The sequence below is a fragment of the Macrobrachium rosenbergii genome, chromosome 5, assembly GCF_040412425.1.
Source record: "Macrobrachium rosenbergii isolate ZJJX-2024 chromosome 5, ASM4041242v1, whole genome shotgun sequence".
Taxonomy (NCBI): domain Eukaryota; kingdom Metazoa; phylum Arthropoda; class Malacostraca; order Decapoda; family Palaemonidae; genus Macrobrachium; species Macrobrachium rosenbergii.
In genome coordinates, this window is record NC_089745.1 from 36,496,109 (window position 1) to 36,519,489 (window position 23,381).

General features: G+C 37.6%; 1 protein-coding gene across 1 annotated transcript in view; it reads right to left on the minus strand.

Moving 5' to 3' along the window:
- Nucleotides 1–1,234: 1,234 nt before the first annotated feature.
- The window catches only part of LOC136838664 (uncharacterized), a 44,109-nt gene continuing 21,962 nt past the window's right edge, over nucleotides 1,235–23,381 (minus strand). Inside the window, exons 2-5 of the mRNA XM_067104010.1 lie at nucleotides 6,389–6,487; nucleotides 4,334–4,445; nucleotides 3,836–4,026; nucleotides 1,235–2,701 (exon numbers count right to left, since the gene is read on the minus strand). Coding sequence (XP_066960111.1) covers nucleotides 2,228–2,701; nucleotides 3,836–3,952 — 591 coding nt within the window. The 5' untranslated portion in view covers nucleotides 3,953–4,026; nucleotides 4,334–4,445; nucleotides 6,389–6,487 and the 3' untranslated portion in view covers nucleotides 1,235–2,227. The remainder of the gene's footprint in view (nucleotides 2,702–3,835; nucleotides 4,027–4,333; nucleotides 4,446–6,388; nucleotides 6,488–23,381) is intronic.

Consider the following 23,381-nt stretch of genomic DNA (forward strand, 5'->3'; position numbering starts at 1 on the left):
GAGCATTTTTATGTCCAACCAGTTACTGTTAATCATCATGTTTTCTGTATGTACCTGTCCTGTTTTGTGTAGAGAAATAGTTTGACCTCAGGTCACTTGTAAATTTTTATACCCGCGGTCTCTGCGTATATGTAGACATCCGCACACCGCTTTATAAGTGGGTCGCTTCATCAATAATATAAATAATGAGCAGGAAGACAAGTACTGCTGGTTTATTGATGTTGTTTTAGCTAAATCTAAAACAACATCAATAAACCAGCAGTACTTGTCTTCCTGCTCATTGTTTGCACCTCTCTCACATAGTTATCAAAAAACACCATCTCCTTCCGGCTATGGGAGGTCATCACCAGGGCTTATACCTCCGAACAAGAAGGGGAGGGCCCTTTGGAAAAGAAGGCCCATGACATCCAAAGGATATGCCAACAGTCACCTACCTTAAGGACTAAACAGTCCTCCAGGTGATGAAGGCTGGAATGTGGAAGAGACAGTCAACCTTTACAGCCTTCTATCTCTGAGACTTAGCTCCCAAGTCCCTGGACACGGCCACCCTGGGCCCGTTGGTGCGGCCCAGCAAGTGTGTAGGGAAGTGTAGCCCAACAAGAGGGACTCTGCCCAGGGCAGGTGGCACCCCACAATCCTCAAGGTGAGGGAAGAAATGGCCGCCAGCCGACCAGTCCTCGTCAGTCGGAACTCCCTTGTAGAGTAAGGTGCACAATCTTCACAACTGTTGCAGTGTATGAGTAGGCTGCATCCTAAGGAGTGTGAGACTTATTCTTCTTCTTCTGTGGGAGAGTAGCCAGGGTAGGCTTCCAGCTCAAGAAGATAATAGGGGTGTGGACTACCGGTTAAAGAAACACAGTGGGTCAGGGACACTCCCACTTGTTAACCTAGTAGCAGGTAGATCATCCTCCCACCTAAGGGGTGAGGCTCCATCAATGAAAGTGAGTTTGTATCCCCATAAGAACAATACCAAATTTAAAAATGATCGGTATTTTTCATAGGTACACAAACTGTAGATTTCACAGAAGACTGACCCACCTCTGCCAACCCTCTTCGTTTAAATTTTTCCCTTTCTTCTAGATTGTGATAATTTCGCGATCGGGCTGGTTCCCACAATGGCTGAGGTCGGCCAACATAGGCCAGGGCAAGAAGCCCTAGACCTACCGATAGTCTCTCTCTCTCTCTCTCTCTCTCTTCTTTTTTTTTGTTGTTGTTAGCTCACAGCCGAAGTGCACGATGCAATGCATGGGAATACTCCATTCATTAGGTACAGTACAGTATTCAGTAAGGAGAATCAGATTAAGTGATGCTAAATATTCATCCACAGGAACAGCTATATTTGGTGCAGCTTTGTCAGTATCTTCATTTCCTTTAACAGATACACAAGCAGGGATCCAATATACTTCAGCCTTTGTGCCAGCTTCGTATATTCTATAATGTTAAAGCAACCCAATCATTCACATAATTTCCTATACCGCAGTCTGTGATGATATCCTCTTGACACATTTTTCATTCTATTTCACAAAAGAAGAGCACTCTCACAAAAGTAGCGCAACCTAGATCCTCAGGTATTCATTCACCAATCACCTCATATTTCATGAGTCTACTGAACTGGCAAAGCTTCTGTACAGTGCTCCCTTGCTTGTTTTCCGTCAGCAAGGTACATAATTTTTTTTTTTAGTCATATTTTAATACCAATTTCGTTCCAGCCAACAATTATATATTTCCTTATTTCCTATGCACTGTTCTGTATTGTGCTATTAGGGCAAAGTGTAGCGAATATTCAAGGATTGCTCAATGTATTCTGCTTTTATGAACAATTAAGACAATGTTCTTTCTTGGAAAATGCAATGAGATGAAAATGGCACATTAATAACGAAGAAAAGTCATGGAATAAATTACATACAAAAAAAGTCAGTCGGTTTGATAGTCATCAAAATAAACTATTAAAAGTGGAAAATGTTTGCTCAAATATTTATCTTCGTACTAATTATTCGTTTAAATGTTTTTCTCTAAAATGTGTGCCATACTACGTCAATTTGAATATGCTTCTTATTTACAGTAATAAAATAATCATATTAAAGAAACCGATGGAATTATTGGACAAGTTATAACAAAAACTAAAACAGAGGGGCAAAAATCATGAAGAGACCAAAGTTCTTTGAGGCTACAGCCAAAACAGTAGTTAATGATTAAGTTTTTATCCTCTTATCTTCGTTGTGCAATGTTATATGAAACTGTCACTCTTACTGAGGAAATGATAAACTTCGGGGCAGTTTCTCTTCATGACTTCTTCTAGTACAGAATCTCCTCCAACAGCCACTTTCTCTTTGTGTGTGAGGGAATTGTAGAGGTGCAGATTATATGCGTTTGATGATTTTGAGAACTTTTCCCAATAGCCACGACCGGATTTGAACATGAGGAACCTCTGGAGACCTTCCAACTCGAAGGAAAATGGATAAAATGATTCGACAGGAAAGACTGTTATACCACTGCAGATTTTTGTTTGTCTTATGTAGGGATTGTCATTAGGATGCAGACTTCTCTCTGTATTCAAATTATTGAGGGTCTGGCTGCCTGATGTCCCTGCGTCCGATATATTCCCAGGACACAGCTCGCCAAGGACAGACGTCACCAGTTCTGGGCCAATAGTACAGCACTGGTAAGGGTCAAAAACCTTTGGAATAGCATTGACAATATTCTGGTGAAGAAAAGAAAGGAGACGGATTCGAAAATGTTAGTGAGGTGGATTTACATGTCCTTCAGCATCTAATAAGTTACAGGTTCATAAATGTTAGGTTTGCTGTAAATTCCTTGGGCAGTGACTTTCATGCAATGGAATGGTACAAATAATGTAGATCAGACATTGGGCTTATGCCAGTTATAAACTGGTACCTTAAAGAATCTTAAAATGTTGACTAGGTAATGAGGCAAGATCATGAATGTACACTTTAGGTCGGAAACCATACTGGGAAATTAAAATGTCAATATGTGAAAGCAGCCAGAAAGAAAACATTTCAATAATAAGGGGTCTTAACTCGGAGAGCTAATGATAACAAAAAAAAATATGACCGAACTTCAACATTAGTATCTACCATTTTACGTGATCAGATTCATTACGTGCTCTCTCTGGAAGACAGATTTGATGCCTTTATTCCACTGTTAGTATGAAATGAAGAATTATAATTACCGTACTATGAAATTAAAACACAAGAGCAGTTCTTAACTCTGGGCGTTACAGAAAGGAAAAACGTGAATTCCAGCCAACGACAGAACTTGGTAACTTTCCAGAAGATTAATGTGGATTTAATATCCCATTAAAGATGGCATGAAATATAGTGGTACTATTGCCAAAACAGACCAATAGCAGTCCAATATGCACTTTATTAGTATTTTAGTGTCACGATTTTTAGTCATGAAATATATCAGAGAACAAAAACCAAAAAAAGCCTCAGGGTGTTCAGGAAAGATGTGCATGCTAAACCTTTACTTCATACATTTTTGACTTTCGGGGGCGGAGTATGCATCTACAGTATACTGTGGGCCTGTTGGCAGAATGGACAACGGAAAAACTTTACTTAGTAAAGGGTCAAAGAGAGAGAGAGAGAGAGAGAGAGAGAGAGAGAGAGAGAGAGAGAGAGAGAGAGAGAGAGAGAGAAACATGCCACCACTTAAATGAATAATTGTTGCAGGAATCAGCTGGAACAAAAGGTGGGAAAATTCCACAGCCTGAGGATAGAGGGGAAAAGAACAGAGTTGTACTTTTTATCAAAAGCTGAAGCAATATGGTATTATTTTTATTTTTATCAGGCAAGAGCATGCATAAAATGCTCACCTGAGACAATGAATGACCTTTTGTCAAGGCAACCACAGCTCCACTGATTTGCCGTTCATCAAGCTGTCCGATGTAGTCAGGGATTTTGGGAAGCGTCCGGAGAGTCAGAGCGTCCATATCGAGGTAAATGCCTCCATATTTCTGGAGTAACACCCACCTTGCGGCATCCGATATGAAAATTGATGCTCTTTCTGTCAACGTAATGAGTTCAGTAGCAAGAAAAGGGATATCTGTGTACATTCTTCTTTCTCTGACAGTTTACTTTGTAAAAAGTTCAATATTAAGAGGACCATTTGTTCGTTGTAAGAAACCCCATTACTTAATCAGGACTTTGAACAATTGTTTGTGCTATATTAAAACCAACATTTTGGAAAACTCACCATTCAACATTGAGATTAATAACTAGTTATCAATAGCTACGTTTGCCACTCTTCAGATTAAAGAAAGTGCAAAAATGACTTGAAGTAACAACGAGTATAAGGTACTATATTAAATTACCTTCATTTATGAGCCACTGCCTTTCCTCATGCCAATTCTGTAGAGCAGAATCCAGAAAAAGCTCGTTAAGGTCAAGCCAGGAGAACTTGACGTTATGCAGCCCGGAAAGAATCTGCAGAAGGACGAGACTTCGTGAAAGGAGGTAAAGGTAAAGGCTGCCAGGACCTTCGTGTGGAAAGATAAAAATGTCTCCTAAGTCATATGCCATTTTACGTAATATACTTCTAAACTAATCAGAAGTAAAAGCAAAGGATCGCAACTCTCTGATTATAAATATTCTACATATTAAAAGTAAAATTATCCAATATGCATATTCCACTGGAAAAAAGTAAGGTCTGCCAAATAATTTGACAAAGTTTCAGAGAAGCATAAAAATTTGCCATTCCGGAATTTGTCAACCTTCATAACTGAGGCTAACTTTACGCTCTTCACTCACTTGTCAAGCAGCCCTTTGATGTCAAATAATTTGACAGCACTGACTGAAAAAATGCATTCGAAATCTTACAACTTTCCTCTGTTGGGTATTTGTACTGAATATACTAATACATCAATTGATGAATACTTCAGAAACAAAGAGGGTTTTGCTGTTTAATTTAACCAAATTTTCCAGATTAATATAATCTTGCGTTTGTATTTGTATCTAATTCTAAGGACCGAGGTGGAAAGCCCATTCAACTTGAAAGCAAGCGGAAAGGTTATACGTCCGCCACTGCCTGAGCTGGCTAGAAGGGTAAATGGTGTGGCTGCAATGTTGGAATGGAAGGGTTTTGATAACTAAGACGCACATAAACCAAGGCTATGAATGTATATGTCAAAACTAATTCTGTCATTTACATACTAAGAGGAGTCACCACTCTCCGATTACCGTTTTTGTTCGTCAGTGTACTGCAAGGCACTAAACAAATATACATAGGTTATTGCACATTCATCGTAGCATACAGTCTGTTTACTTTGAAAAATTTAGAAAGGCCAAACAGTTACAGATAGGTTTGTACACGGATGCCGTATAAACTCATGTTTTCATTTGTAATAACAGCTCAGTGAAGGGTGCAAGAGATTGAAACTCAGTCCCACAAAGTACCTACCGAGTCCTGAAACAGAAATATCTTTCGAAAGCGATTGCAAAGCATTCTAAACGAATGTGGATGACATAAACCATAACTGTGGGATTCTAAGAAATTATGAGGAGCGCCCTCTCCTAATCATATGCTCTTCTTAGCAAAAGATAATGACAGCCCAGCCGTGAATTTCCGCATCTCCAGAACGAAGTCACTAATAAAATATTTGTTAACGATAGAACATAATCTACGATGCACGCTAAGTATTCTAACTATTCAAACATACAGTGAAAGGAAACGAAACGCAAAGATGCAATCAAAGGTCCCCCTGTCACCAAGGGACTCATAAAAGGGCATCAAGGTGTTTACAAAGATTACCAAGGAACTAAAATAAAGCTCAGAATTGTCTTCTGGGTAAAGACTACTATAGAACGTAACAACCAGAATCAAGGCCATGGTGAAAGTGATTCATATAATATAAGCTTCACCTTATATTATTTAAATTTATGTGAAGCCCTGTTTCTTTATAGCAGAACCTATACGAAGACTATCCATACAGTGAGGGTCTTCATAGAAAGTTGGTGTTTTTTTTTTATAAACGATTAGAAATCCTATTGAGAAAGTTTTCAGCATAGAATAAAAGATGTGGAAAGAGAAGACCATGGCTGAACTTTGACCCCCAAAACCAGTTTCCTAGTTGTTTATCTTGTAATTAAAATATGTGTAATCTGACTTCTGTATTTTCCCAGTAATAGTCACAGAATCTTTCATTTTACATTAAATTAATAGTCACAGAATCTTTCATTTTACATTAAATTCAATGTTAGTAAAACTTGCTTACATACTTTTCGCTTGGAACCCATACAAGTTCCAGAAAAAATGAAAGTCTTCACATTAGCTGGTATTGCAGTTATGGTCTCATATTTTCTCAAACGATCAATGACAGCAATGACGTTACTGAAAGGGTAACTACTACTATTAAAGAACCTTGACTTACCTTCAGCAAAGGCCGAGATAAATCAACAGATGGAGCCGTAGTGAGGATTAAAATTTGGGACTCTGCATGATGAAGGGACGCACTCTCCACAGCACATGCCTGAAGATGTGAAAAATCAGTCTATTTTTCAGAACATCGAAAAAAAATACATAAAATATCATATACATTTTTACTTCCCACCGTAATAACGCACCTTCAAAAAGTCCAATACGTTTTTTTCTTTATGCATAACAAGTTCATCTGATTACCAAATTTTTTGTATGAAACTCTCAATAATGCCTAACAGTAATTACAGCGCAGCACTTCTCACTAAAAGCATTTGTATGCCTTACATGTAATTTTTCTACATTAACATACATTTTGACGAATATTTCACTCTGATTTTAACAGGAATTTTGGGAGAAAGGAGTTGGAATAGTAAAACCTGAGGGAAAAAAATTACAAGACCCAGTCTTAATAGGTCCTCAAGGGTACTTAAGATTCTTTAGAGCATAATTTCCTCTCTTTTGCAACCTGTACGGTCCTCTGGGAGATTCTTGATCCCAAATTTCCTCCCCTTTGTACCCTGTACGGTCCTCTGGGAGATTCTTGATCCCAAATTTCCTCTCCTTTGTAGCCTGTACGGTCCTCTGGGAGATTCTTGATCCCAAATTTTCTCCTTTGTAGCCTGTACGGTCCTCTGGGAGATTCTTGATCCCAAATTTCCTCTCCTTTGTAGCCTGTACGGTCCTCTGGGAGATTCTTGATCCCAAATTTCCTCTCCTTTGTAGCCTGTACGGTCCTCTGGGAGATTCTTGATCCCAAATTTCCTCTCCTTTGTAGCCTGTCACGGTCCTCTGGGAGATTCTTGATCCCAAATTTCCTCTCCTTTGTAGCCTGTACGGTCCTCTGGGGGAGATTCTTGATTTCCTCCCCCTTTGTACCCTGTACGGTCCTCTGGGAGATTCTTGATCCCAAATTTCCTCTCCTTTTTGTACGGTATTCTTGATTCCTTTGTAGCCTGTACGGTCCTCTGGGAATTCTTGATAAGATTCTTGATCCCAAATTTCCTCTCCTTTGTAGCCTGTACGGTCCTCTGGGAGATTCTTGATCCCAAATTTCCTCCCCTTTGTACCCTGTACGGTCCTCTGGGAGATTCTTGATCCCAAATTTCCTCTCCTTTGTAGCCCGGTCCTCTGGGAGATTCTTGATCCCAAATTTCCTCTCCTTTGTAGCCTGTACGGTCCTCTGGGAGATTCTTGATCCCAAATTTCCTCCCCCTTTGTACCCTGTACGGTCCTCTGGGAGATTCTTGATCCCAAATTTCCTCTCCTTTGTAGCCCGGTCCTCTGGGAGATTCTTGATCCCAAATTTCTTCTCCTTTGTAGCCTGTACGGTCCTCTGGGAGATTCTTGATCCCAGAGTTGTCAGGACATCTGTTCGCCCTATTCAATCCCTAAAAGTAGTCCGCGTTTGAGACCATCACAAAAATTTTTTTTTTCTAAGCAGAAGATAAATCTTCTTAAGAAAGTAGCCCAAAAAGCCAAGAAAACTGTGCACAGGAGCCATGTGGCAATGGCTCCGCCGACACGTTAGGAACTTCAGGATGATGAGGTCAAACTTTGTGACTTTTCTCCATCCATCTGGATGGTTCCTCGTTGGAAGAGTCGGTAGAGTTGTCGACTAGCACTCGCTAGGCCCGGGTTAGAGTCTCCGGCCGGCTAATGAAGAATTAGAGGAATTTATTTCTGGTGATAGAAATGAATTTCTCACTATAATGTGGTTCGGATTCCACAATAAGCTGTAGGTCCCGTTGCTAGGTAACCAATTGGTTCTTAGCCACGTAAAAATAAGTCTAATCCTTCGGGCCAGCCCTAAGAGAGCTGTTAATCAGCTCAGTGGTCTGGTAAAACTAAGCTATACTTTTTTTTCCATCCATCTGCAAATAGTAGGCTCCTCGCATGACCCAATCCCAGATTCAGGTTGACCCAAAAGGTCATCCTGAGACTAAGGTCTTATGCATGATTCCTTAGCTGTTTATTGTCAATCAGGCTGCTTACGTCAGGGAAGTGCAGCCCTTTCCAGTCTGTAGCTCTAGTGCCAAACTACCGTTTCCACTCTTTATTCTGATTCTGGGATGGGATCAATTTGCAGTGGAACATTAGTAAAACAAATCATTATAGGTTCTTCCTCTGATATAATTAACACATTTCACTATCACCCTCTCACACATACACACACTTTTTGTGTATATATATATATATATATATATATATATATATATATATATATATATATATATATATATATATATATATATATATATATATATATATATATAACACACACACACACACACACACATATATATATATATATATATATATATATATATATACATATATATATATATATATTACCCATCATATCAATTTTGTACATGAACGCTGATATTAAGTAAAATTATAAGTATAATGTAGACTCATACAGACACATTATATATAGATATATATGTATATGCATACATATACATGTGTATATATATATGTGTGTGTGTTTTATATATATATATATATATATATATAAATATAAATATATATTATATATATGTGTGTGTGTGTATTTATCCTAGGAAGAAAGAAAGTCAACTTTCTTATATAATCCTTAAAAACAACCTTTACAATGGCACGTGCAAAAACAACCCTCTTGCACTGACGAGCATAGGTAACGAACTCTTAAAGCGAGGAATGTTTTTTTTTATTATGCCGAGGAAACTTGGAAAAGAAAAAAAATCCCAAAATAAATCAGTCGCCAAAAGAAAATAAGAAAGGAAAAATCCTAATTTCAAAAGATTTCCCTTTATGCAATCAATCTAACCTGCTGGAATCTGGACATCTGGAAAACCTGCCTTGAAATTAACTCCCAGTTCATTACCATCTCCTTAATTAATCTTAGGTCTCGTGAGTGATTATAATTTACTGCTGCGCACAGCAAGCAAACATGCCTCCACGCTTTTGAACGTCAGATGTGAATGCATGTGCCTAATTAATTTTACACCACTTAGTCAAGCATCACATCGGTGCTCTGATTAAGAATACATTAGAATACAGCCTGTCTGTTACGCAATGCATAAAGAAACTCTGCTGAATTTAAAATCCACTATTTTAAAGTCATTTTCAAATCCATAAAAATAAAGGCAAGTCATTCCACAACCCACCCCCTTTATCTTTTATCTCGACAGTACTGTCACTGAAGATTACTCGGTTTCAATTAAGCTGGCTTATGCCAGCATGGGTCCTTCCCCTGAGTGTAGGAAGTTGTGACAAGGAATGGGAAGACTGGTATAGGCCTCCTGACTTTTACCAACCAAGAGATGTGTTACCGAAGTACTAACGAGTACCTGTGTGCCACGTTTACTCAACTTATATATATTATAGATCTCCGTAAAATGGCTCTCAATGACCTAAAAATAATTTCTATCGTACGTTTAGTTTGGCTTACCTGTCTGCCAGACACCTGCAGACCACATGAAGTCTCTGTGAAAAATATAGCGTCTCTTATTGTTGCTTGCCAGCTGAGTCTCGTGTGGTGAAACGTGTCTTTGGGACGGTATCGAGGGCACAGATGATTCACCCAAGTGTCACTTGGCTCAGAAACAGACTGGGAATTGTTAGTTGCTTCGCTGGTTTTCGAATGCAGTGATCTGGCACTTTTGCTTGCGTGAAAATACATCATTCTAATTATGACTCCAACAAACATGCACAAGATCAATCTCTTCGCTCTTCTTCTACTTAATGTCTTCATGGCATCAGCGATGATTTCCCGTAGATTGCAGAAATTCCAGCCTGTGAACTGATCCCAGAGCAGGAAGGATTCCCTTCAGGAAAACCACAACGGAAGACGAACGGTACCAAGGCGGCTGCGTGTATTTTTCCGTCAATACTTTCCTGCTGGCGTTGGACACCCAAGAGAGAAATCCCATCATTACATTTCCGCCTTGTACTTTAGTGGAAATTAGTCACCGTCTCAACCCAATCTTCTTAAACGTAAATTCATCCTCTATAATCACCCATACACAATATCCCCATAAACAACAGATACTGCGTCAACGAACCCGCCTTCAATTTCACAAAGTACCAATGTACCGTAAATGCCTGGGGTACAACTTCTCATGAAAAAAGAAATGCGATAATCGATGTAACTGTGTGAACAACAAACGAGGTATTTTATATAACAGACTCCCATCACAGTTTTATATTATATATAGGCAAATCTTCCTCCTACGTAGAGAACTAATTTTCCCGGTTTTTCCTGGTCGACGGATACGAAGTTATCAAAGCTAAATCTCTTTAGTTAAGCACGTTCCTAAATTCGCCGGAAAAAAATTGATTTAAAAACCTAATGAAGCGAATAAGGCGAGAGGGGGAAAATGTCTGAATGAGTTATGAGGGCAATAAAGACAGGAGATTTTTGGCACTGAAAATTGTTTTTGTTACTTCAATTATTATCCTCAAAATACAACGTTCGAAGCAAGGGCCTGAGTTTGGAAGAGTAAAATATTGTAGAACCGACGACGAAGCCCTTTGTTTACCCTAAAAACGTACGGATAACTGCAACTCACAATGCGAATACAGTCGCCTTTGTTATCAAACTAAAATAGAGCAAACATTAAAAAAAACTTACAAAAAAATACCATTGCATTTTTCGTCTCGTAACAACAACAGCAAAGGTGGATATTCATGTCTGGAGCTTTATTTCGACTAATTTCTCTCCTTTTATGATTTCAGCATTCATTCTGAATATGAAGGACCTGGTTATACAACGTTCCTTTGAGCAACGTACGGGTTTCGGCGCATTTTTCGTTTTCCCTTTCCTTTGCAGGGGATTCAAACATTTTTAACCATTACGGAATACTGGAATAAAGGTTTTTTTGCTTTCGAACTGTTTGGCCCCATTCTAAATGTTACTTTCTGTTTTAAATACATACCAGTAACAAAAATAAACTAAGCCATAAGGGAAAATCATGGTTTCAGGTCCTCTCTACTCCACACCAAAATCTAATACGTTGTTCCTTAGATTAACAAAAATTATAGAAATATTAATTATTTTTCACGTCATCATACTAAAAGACAGGCAAACGCGACAAAAACCTATCCTACCAGGTGGGAAAGGAGGTATAGATGCGTTAATGACCAACGAAATGACAGGTGAGGAACGTCGCCTCAGCGTATAGGGAACCTGTCCTCTTGCATGAACACGACTTCCTTCTCATGGTTCCAAATAATTAAGATTCCAGATACCATCGGAGCGTTCTGCTTGTCACGACCAGCTTCGGTATTGGTTCAAGAAAATCTCGGTTGAAGTTAAAGGTATAATGATTGTCGGGCTCTCCTTTGAAAATAATATAAGGGTGGTCTGCAGAAGGCCGGAACAGAGCTACATTTCCTTTAAACTGCCTCCAAATGAAAAAAGTTATTGAATAAAATGTTGTTTATTGCGTTCTGGACCACCCGAAAAACCGCTTACCCGACTTATTACATTGTTTCCCATGGCCACGGATGCAGAACGGCATGCTAAAGGCCAACAGTCAGTAGCAGTAGCATTATTGGAGCCGTTTCAACCGAGCGCTTAAAATAAAAAGGACGTTTTATGGGATTTTCCGGAGTTCTTGGAGTCTGCAAACATTACCACCGCCGTTCTGCAAAGCTTCTGCATTATCGAAGCCCAACTTGGTGTTCTAATTAGGGAAGTCGGACAGTTTTGTAATGTTCATACCGGTTTTACAAATGATAGGACTTATAAATCATCACAGGTTAGACAGTCGGTAGCTATTTAATTTTCAAAAGCACTGGTCTTCTTTTTAAGAAACATGAAAAAACTTTGTTTCTCAATTTCATAATATTTGTCATTAAAACTCCTGCTGCAGGTTTTAAAACCATAAAATTTTTAGTATTAGTTCTCCGTTGGGCGAGTCGGTAGAGTTGTCGCCTAGCACTCGCTAGGGCCGAGTTCGAGTCTCCGGCCGGCTAATGAAGAATTAGAGGAATTTATTTATGGTGATAGAAATTCATTTCTCGGTATAATGTGGTTCGGATTCCACAATAAGCTGTAGGTCCCGTTGCTAGGTAACCAATTGGTTCTTAGCCACGTAAAATAAGTCTAATCCTTCGGGCCAGCCCTAGGAGAGCTGTTAATCAGTTCAGTGATCTGGTAAAACTAATATATACTTAACTTAAGTGGATTGACAAAATGAATAATACGGCCTTTTAAACAGACCACTGAATGCTGCTTTTGGAATGACTGAAAATTAGCAAAATGTTTTAATTTCTATGTTTTTATGATGAAAGCGAAGCCTCTGAAGAGTTTCAAGATGGTCAAATAGCTGTTTTAGTGTAAAAGTGGGTCTTAGGGAGGATGAAGTAACAAGAGAGTTCAAGATAAGAACAGGAATGTGAGATATGCTTGTGGTTGGAATGTCCAGTGTCTGGTAATTTTTTTTTTATATATTTTTGATGCAACAGAGGTGGCGGAAACTGGTGAGTATTTAAAAGCTTTGTACAGAGACTAATGACAGTGAATGCTAGCAAGAGTAATTTTATGATGGTACGAGGAAACCAAAGAGATAAGTATTCTGGACTAGAGAATAAAAGGAAGATGTGGATGCTATGTCAGTGAAGCAAGGAGGGTACCAGGAGTTCTGCAAAAGAGAAACAAAAGCTGAACAACAGGAAGATATTGTTGAGCCAGATTTTCTGTAAAGAGGCAGAGTGAGGCTGCTGAACGCAAATGGAAGTTGTAGCAAGCAGTAGTTCAGAAATTGTTGTCTGTGATACATACAAGCAGCAAGGAAGAATGAAAGGGTGAGGAATGAGGTCATAAATGAAGATTTGGTGAGACGGTTGGTCATGTAGAGAAGATGGAAGAGGTCAAGTGATGAAAAGGGTGAATAATTCGGAAATTTTGGGAGGAAGGGGTAAGAGATTATAAAGAGCTGGAACAATAGTGTGACTGAGATGTCAGAGACTTGGTTTTAAAATCCAGAAAGCGCAATACAGACCGTGGATGAAAGAGAGGTGAGCTGTGTGTCTTGACGAGATCGACAGACTGCTGATAAGCCTTCCGTATTGGTGTAGGAAAAGAAATGTAATTTTGATTTCATCATATTCTTTATGTGATCATGATACAACAGCTGGCCTATTTTGTGCTTTGAAATGATTTTTATTTAATTTTTAATATTCTATCAATGTCATATAGTACTAATCTATGGATAGCCCAAGCAATCTTGCCGCGTCAGTGTCGCGCTAGGCATCCCTTAATGCCAGGATGAATGAGGCAGTGACTTGCCTTGCCTTTTCCTGAAACCGGACTTATAGAGCAAACAGCATAATTCTCTCTCTCTCTCTCACACACACACACACACACACACACACACACACACACACACATATATATATATATATATATATATATATATATATATATATATATATATATATATATAAATATATATTACTGATAAATATATATATTATATATATATATATATATGATATATATATATATATATATATATATATATATATATATATATATATATATATATATATATATATATATATATATATATATATATATCTAATGTTTAACGAAATATACAGTCTGACAGCAATGTATTTCAAGCAGAAGCCGCTCGATGTTTACACAAAGAGACAAAAGAAAGGACCCGACTTAAAATACCTCTATCCAGGTGAGTTTACAATAAAAATTATGTGCAATCGTTCTTTCAGTTAAGTAGAAAGAACTCTACCAATTTTGAGAGAGAGAGAGAGAGAGAGAGAGAGAGAGAGAGAGAGAGAGAGAGAGAGAGAGAGAGAGAGAGAGAGAATGTACTATAAGCTATAGTCATTTAAAGATAAAAATTTTTTTACTTCATTGCTGAATGCAAAATAAAAACGACTTCCCGAAACAGTCGTAAAACAAAAGATTGATATCACAACTTCGTATCCAATCTCTGCAACTGTCAGAGACAGAAACCTCACCATAATTATATATAGAACGTATAAGACATAAGCGGCAAGGAGTTACAGTTATTGCTGCTGAAGTTTTGATGTGATTCTGTCAACCCCATTTGCATATTATTATCTCTGACGATTCTGTCAATGCAAATTGGAAAGAAAGGGCAGAGAAAACTGTGGAGAGGTGAAGAGGTGTGTAGACGCATAACCTGTGCACACCCCATGAACAGTGACGCTCGATGGAACCATGCCGTGTAACATTTACTGTGTATAACAAACTCGTCAATGAAAGAAGTGAATCCTCCTATAGCGGTGGCATTTCTGCCAATCTCAGCCAGGAAGGTTAATTAATGAACCACAAAGGAATGCTGAGAATTTCACGCTCTAGAGCGAATAGTTTGAAGGAATGACCTAAGTCGGTTAACAGGCGATTTTGCCTGCAAGACCTTGTGGCTTTGGAAAGTTACTCAGAAAATGATTGTCATTTACTGACTAATACTGACCAGGATATAATGTTTTATTGACATATCGACTGAACGGATCAACTTATGGCCTCAGTCAAAACAAGACTGACGAAGCACGAGAGAGAAAGGCAATGAAAATGAATAGGGTCGAACCCTGAAAGGACCTTCAGAAGTGTAATGAAGACATTCAAACTGACTGTATCCAAACAACTTCATGAAACCGAAAAGTTTTTCCTTAATAACATTTCGATGATGCAGTTAAGAATACAAAATAATTATGTTATTTGGCTAAGCCTCATATCGCAACCAAGATTAGACACGCAAAGAGGTTGGTTGGTTGACATGAAGACGGCGTTATACCGGGAAGGGAACTTACTCAGAGACGATTTTAAATATGGTAAGGTGATCAAAGCAAGAAGAAGCTTGGTATATGCTGTACCTCTGGATCAAGCCCACCAACCGAGAAGAAGTTTTCAATGTCCAATCATTTAATGAATTCAGGAGGTATTCAGTAACAATAAAATGATCAGTCTTTAGTGATACAATTAAAATGCCGTCTCTAGATGCCTTGTGACTACATGGCGTGCTGACATATAGCTAATGATAATTTAATTGACTGTTCTGTCATAAAAAGAAAAAAAAACATACGCCTTTTTAAAAATCTTCTAGGGTGTGACTTTGCGTGCGCTTATCTGTATCAATAAAACCGCCTGGACGTCCCAGTACAAGACGGACCTAATATACTATTTAATATGAAGAAAATGTTTAAAACGAACCTAAAACTGACTAAAAAAAAGGTTACTATGCACAAAATGTGCAAAATTTTTCCTACATACAATGAACTTAAACGTCACTGTGTACAATAAAAATAATTGTTACTTGGTACAATGAGAAACAATGTTATTAGATGACACAAAACAAAATGCTGTCATAAACAGACCTGCTTTACGTCTTTTTTTTTCTCTCTCCATAATATTTAGTCGAAAAGGTTAACCCAAAAAATAACCATTCAAAATTATTCTTCTACTGTCTTTACGTCCTTCGCAAAATCATCTCTTTTCCTTCCCCCTTTTTTTTTTTGTTCGAATGTTTCCTCCTGCCTCTCACGTGATTTTTTTGGGAAGACATTTTTCAGTCGTCTTTATGAAGGCATTTCAGCTCCACCCTTTTCCAGCCCTCAAGAGAGAGAGAGAGAGAGAGAGAGAGAGAGAGAGAGAGAGAGAGAGAGAGAGAGAGAGAGAGAACAAATGACGAAAGTAAACCTGCCTCTTTGTTTTCAGCGTAACCATTTTTTATTTCTTTGGAAGTTATAACCATTGTATCTCCCTCAGCAATCATTGCTCAAAAGATTTTTTTATTATCATCATTCCTTTTCTACGGTGAGTTTTACATCTCTTATTTCCCCATCATTACGATTTCGTTCCTCTTTTTCTCTTCTGTCAATCAGTTTTCGCTATTTCTCTTCCATTTATTTAAGTCTGCCTTTGTCTTCTCTAATTCCAAATTCAGGGCTTTCCAACTCTTCGCCTCTTAATCTTTCTTTCTTCCTGATTTCCTTCTGGTTTCCACCCTTTTATTCCAACTTTTGCATTTTAATCTTTCTTTAATTTCTGTTCATTTATTCATCGTCATCTGCCACCCTTTCCCGTGTTTCTATTCCTTTCATAATCCCCTTATATTTATCAAGCATTCTATTCCAAACCCATTTTCATCTTTATAATCTTGCTTCTTAATTTACTTACAATTATTCGCCATCACCTTCAAACCCTTATCCTTTTTTAATCTTATTTTCTTCATTTCTTTTATTTCATTCATCATTACCTTCCAATCATCACTTTTTTAATCTTCCTTTCTTCGTTTCCATCTATTTACTCATCACCACCTGTCTTCCCCCACTCATGATCTTCTCTTGCACCTTCGGAATTTCTTGTCATAGCTCCCCAACGCTAGCGATTCTTCTTCCTCCTCCTCCTCCTCTTGTGCCTCCTATTCTACTTCTTCCCCAGGGACGGAGGGAAGGAAAACGGATCATGCCGCTGGCGCATCCTCCCCCTCGACGTCTTTACATATTGGAACAAAAGAATCGGCGATCGTTTATTTTCGGTTGTAAAAAGAACGGCTCTCCTTCCAGGATTCGGTTGATGGCTACCGAGGACTTTTACGAATTCCAGCGCGGTCTCCTACTTAAGAAATACGACCGGGGGATAGGGGAATTTGGGGTGGGATGTCGTGGGGTGGGGGTGGGGAGTAAAGTTGAGTGAATGTGTTTGCATACGAATTGGGTGCATATATGTATTCGTATGATGGTACAGAGTGGAAGTGATATACGCCCTTGGAAGGAGAAAATTAAATCTGGAAAATACATGCGGGGCTTCAAGGAGTATGTGTAAAGCAAGAACAGCAACAGCCATGACAATACAACTTAAAAAATAACTGATAAAAGGACTGAATACAAAAACAATAAACAACTATAGATGATGAAAAAAAAAAATCGCAAAACTCGAAGTCTTCCGAGGAGGCTCAGTCCGACGCTACCAGGTAATACAGAATTTTGGTAATATGTAGCTTCGTATCCTTTTGAAATAGTACCTAAAATTTGCGGCGGGTCTTTCTTTCAAACTGTTAAGACCAGGTCACAGGATACTGGGACGATAAGACCCATGTTCTGATAGAGATTTTGATTATGAGTGAGTTCTCTGGCACTGAAAACAACTAGCAACTTTTAGTCAGAAATGTCTGACATACTCTCGTTCACGTATCATAAAATTCCACAATAAAAACAGCGTACGCTACAACATACAGTATCAACTCCAGCGGCACTAACCCCGCAACTCACAGTTTTCTTTCTTTTTTGAATGATAAAGGACAAACAAAAACAAACTAATCAACACAATGCCTGGCGAATATAGACGACTCACATTTAACAGCCCAAACACAGAAGACCAAAACTGGTGAGCACTTTCAAAAGCGCGCATTCCCGGAATTCCAGCTCAGTCACTGTCCCGTGTGAGAGACCTGTAATCTTTCTCAGATGAAACGCTCCTCTTCCTACACCAGTGATATGAAAACTCGAGACAAAATAAATAACCTTAATAAAGCACAAACACAGCTTGTCGGAAGATGATCGTGGCATAAAACGACGTCATAACTCACGTGCCTTCGACTCTTTTTGTGTAAATTTTTGTGTAAAATGGTCGGGAGACAAATGGTCACTAAAGGTACGAATTGATTTGAGAAAAGCAGCTAAAGGTATATATATATATATATATATATACTAAGAGGAACAATTGTTTATATATATATATATATATATATATATATATATATATATATATATATATATATATATATATATATATATGTTTATATATATATGTATATATGTGTATATATATATATATATATATATATATATATATATATATATATATATATATATATACATATATATATATATATATATATATATATACACACACACACATTCATATTCACAATTGATCCCTGATCCCCTTTTCCTGCCGAGAGCAACCAGATTTGCTGAACAGCAGTACCAGTATGGAGTAAATGTCCCTCGCTGTAGAACTTCTCAGTTTCAGAGGTCCTTTATTCCTCACACCGATGGACTGTGGAACAGCCTCCCTGAGGATGTCGGGTAACTGGAAATTCAAATATTCAAGCGAAGATGCAAGGCATTACTACCCTAATACTATTCTGATTCATTTTAATGTTTCTATTTATTAATATATTGTTTCTTTTTTAATAAGTGAGATAACTTTTTTTCTGTATTCCCCTTTACGTCCTCTTACTTCTTAATGAACACCACATTCTTTGGAAGCTTGAATTTCAAGTCAATGGTCCCTGTGGGCTTGTTCCATATGAACAGGGTTCATCTTCTAATTAATTCATTCTAATGTCCTTAGTAGGATTCGAACCTTCATTCGGAGTATGAGAACGCGGTCACGTTCCTCCTACAGACGTCAGAATTTCTCCATATCCTTCCTTTTGTATCTTAGGCTTTGTTGTGAAAGCGTATCCAAAAAATATGAAGAAATCGAGAAATATAGAAGGCATTATGGTACAATTACAATTACACACACACACACACACACACACACACATATATATATATATATATATATATATATATATATATATATATATATATATAAAAGCTTATAAAATATTATATATATATACACACTTATATAATATATAATTATATATATATATATATATATATATATATATATATATATGCGTGTATATATGTGTATAAATTCTCCTTCCTAATTCAGTTTACTAATGACAACTGATGTTCGTAACACCAATGTAGAATCGAGAAAACTACAGTGATTTGTGGCAAAAGAATGAGAATATTTCGTGATACAAGAGACAATTTTACCTATTCAAAAGTGAATAATGTGAATGGGCTGACCAGATGAATAATACTTATTCAAATGAATATTAGTGATTCACAAATTTATTTTCTGAGCTTGTCAGTTGATTGGAATTCTGAATTTCGCGTTTTTTTTTTATCCCTGAATGGCTTTCTTCAGAGTGATAAGAGAGTTTACCAAAAGTTTAAGATGAAACCAGCCACTTTCCCTATGATAAGGATTTCTGCAGAGACCTGGGATAAATTTGCTTAAAATTCTTCTGAGAGAGAGAGAGAGAGAGAGAGAGAGAGAGAGAGAGAGAGAGAGAGAGAGAGAGAGAGAGAGAGAGAGAATATTTGAAATGGAAAATGGGTTGTAATATGCTATCAAAAAACTTCCCATACTCAGTTGCTACAAAAGACAAAATTCTCGAGGTCAGAATTTTCTGTATATCATTATATTTTCTTACACTGCTAATTCTGAAACACGTGATAATTATGACTTTGATTTATCGAAAAACCATGGATCAACTGGTCATTGGTAATTGACATTCTATATGATATTTATTGAAGTCTAATGAAAGATTACCACAAAAACGATCAATGTTTGCGGTGTCAGTTTTCAATGAATTTTGGTTTCACTTCTTCATTTTTAGACAAGAAAATTAAAAATAAATGATGAGAAAAATTTCTCGTTAACCCTTGCTTCCTTTCTCTCTTTTACTGACACACCGATCCTGACTCTTAAAACTTACTGATAAAAGAAAACGCGTTTTCCAGATCACGTTATCTCTAGAAGAAATTTCTACCTGACAATGCGATTCTCTTCTGTTGTCAAGAGCTTTCGGAGCGTTTCTCCATCTCAGCCATCGGGAGTCGCAATCTTTCTAAACGTATTCTTGAACCTATCATGTGTATTATAATCAGTCTTCCAACGTTTTCCATTTATTCAAAAGTTCGAATGAGACTCGCAATCCTTCAAACGCTCGGCTCATCCTCTCTTTTCCATATTCATCCCTTAAACCCTTCTATACCGCCTCATCCCAGGAACGAAGTATGAGTGCGCGAGCGCGCGCGCGATCAGCAGACGCAGCAGCATTTTAAGAACACGATTCGACTGCAAATCCCCCAGTAAATCTCTTTTGGGGGTTTCTTGTGCTAAGTGGCGAAGCATTACACAGGGCCGCTAGGCATGGATTCGCTCTCGCCTCTTCCTCTCCCTTTCCCACGGGCTTCCGGCTTCATATACATATGTATGATGACAGAGGCATTGTTAGAGTGAAATGCTCGCGTGGAGATCGCTGTTCGCAAATCGACGTCGTTTATCCGCGGCCGTAAAGCTCCTTAGATTTATTTCCACCTGAATTGATATTTATAGGTTTCCTAAGGCGGTTTATGTAATTTTCACTCGGCAATTTCACTTTGACTCTATCTGAATTTTTACTTTGGTGGTTTGGTGTATGTTTAAAATGATCTACTGCTATTTCTCATTAAGCATCACTTTCACCACAAATGTCATTTAAACGCCAGAAAATATTTTCACTACTTAGACTGAAATCAATCGTTATTTTTAAGTCTGCATTTCAACACAGTGAGGCACACACAAGAAAAATAACCAGAGCTGGACATCTTAATCCTATACCTGTAAATAAGCTGCAAAAGTTATTATCATTATTATTATTTTGGTAATTCCTACCACTCTTTTCATTCTCTTCCTGTATCTTGTAACCATCTACTGACACGCGGCCGCGCGCGCACACACACACACACACACACACACACACACACACACACACATATATATATATATATATATATATATATATATATATATATATATATATATGTAGCCTATATGTATATATATAATATATAAATCTATCGTTCTATTCAAGATGCACACATATATATACCTCACTTGCTGGCCGCGTGGGTTAAATGCGTCCACTGTAGTCCTGAGTTCTTGTCCTTCGCTGGTTCGAGCCCACGGGACGACGAACTTATTATCAACTAAAAAATTCCCCTTCGGTAACATATATGAAAATATATTATTTCCGAGGTAGAGCGAATTGGATATTAAAGGACGTTTGTAGCTTACTGATTGTATATGAATCACGGTGATGTGATAAAAAGTCACATATATATGTATATATGTATATATATATATATATATATATAATATATATATATATATAAATCTACCGTTCTATTCAAGATGCAAGTGAAAGCCTGTAAGATAAAGGTGAGTGAAGCAGTGTGTGTGTGTGTGTGTGTGTGTGTGTGTGTGCGTGCGTGTGTGCGTGCACGCGCGTGTATATGTATGTATGTATGTTTGTTTGTATATATATATATATATATATATATATATATATATATATATATATATATATATATATATATATATTACCATCTATCCAGCATGCAAGAGAAAGCCCTCATGATAAGAGTGAATAAGTCTGTGCGCTTGTGTGCGCCTAAGACAAAAAAAAAATTCTTATGCACATATATACAGATAAAAGCACACAGTAATCGAGAGAGAGCACATAATTTCCTTGACATAATTGTTACCGGGTGACTAATTCTGTAATTTTTTTTCTCAACTGGAAGCAAAAATATCAAAAGAAGCTACGTGACTTCCGTCACTCTAGAAGAATTACTGGGATAAATGTTCCTTTTGCAAGTCGCCAAGAGAGAGAGAGAGAGAGAGAGAGAGAGAGAGAGAGAGAGAGAGAGAGAGAGAGAGAGAGAGAGAGAGTTATAACAAATCATAACACAATACAAAGCCTATCTGATAGCATTAATTCCGAATCAATCACAGTCGACCTCAAACAATCCATGAATGAATAATGCAGGAAACCGGTTTGCTTGTCAATAACCCAGAGCCAGGCAGAACTGGCCCCACAAGAGGAGGCCGTCCCTGACTGTTGGCAGGCAATAATCATGCTTGAGCAAACACACGGAATATATTGAGAGAGAAAGCATGGGCAAACTGGCTTAATCAAAAGTTCAGGTTTACCAATACGCGTCAAACATTACTGTATACTAAAAAAAAAAAAAGTTTACAGCACATACGTTGCCTTTTTTTTTATTTAACTTTACTGAATTGTTCGAACTGTTTACCTTGTTCTTTTTATTGCATATCAATTACATCTTTGTTATTATTGTTAATGACTGGTATCGGTATATAACATCTAATCTGCAAGTTTAAAAATGTACTAGGATAAGAAATTCATTTTCTGAAATAGGGCCAATAGCATAATATTATTTATATGCTTTCTAGTATCACGTTCACGTACACGCGTATTCAGTTAGATGAAATATATGTTTGATTTATGCTATCTGTGCAAGGTAGCAATGAATAATACGTCATTTAATGAAGGAAAGGAAGAATAAATATACGAACAAAACTAATGCTGATTAAATCAGTACCTGAGCATTACGAAACCGCTGGATACCAATACCCGAGATGGTTACTGAAACCCAAAGGAAGAATTAATAATGAGCCAGGATACAATGTCCGACAATCGCCTAAACAGAGAGAGAGAAAAAATATCAGGCATTGAACTGTATACTTAACTATGGTCATTCTCAAAGGTAAGGCAGGTTTTTTAGTTACTTACGCAACGGTACTGGATATTGTAAATAGCCTGCACGATACCTCAAGAATGAGGCAACTGAATTTTAAGGAGCTTTTCATATTTATCGGTTAAACGTACTCCCACATACCATAACCATCACGTGCGAAGAAAACCAACAGGAAAACAGCAAACGGGTATATTTAAATGAACAGCAATGTAAGCCAGAAAAATTTAGGCAAAGCGCTTGTGCTTTAAAGCGGAATTACAGCCACTCTTAAACTTGTAAGCATCGACGTCAAGAACATCAACAGGAAGGCTACACAAAAACGTCGCACCTCATAAGAATGTAGGTGCTGATGCCAAGTTTATCGACTAACACACTTATTCTATAACTTGTATAAAGTGGCCAAAAAGAAATGGTCTAAATCCTAATCATATCTTTTCTGAAAGAAGCAGGTCACGCGAGGCTGCTGTCACCTGATAGAATAATTTTCAATTATGATAGACAAAAGATCTGAAGCATGTAGCTACTGCTTATTCTGCAGACACGGGAGACATGAGGAACAATACCTAGTTTTA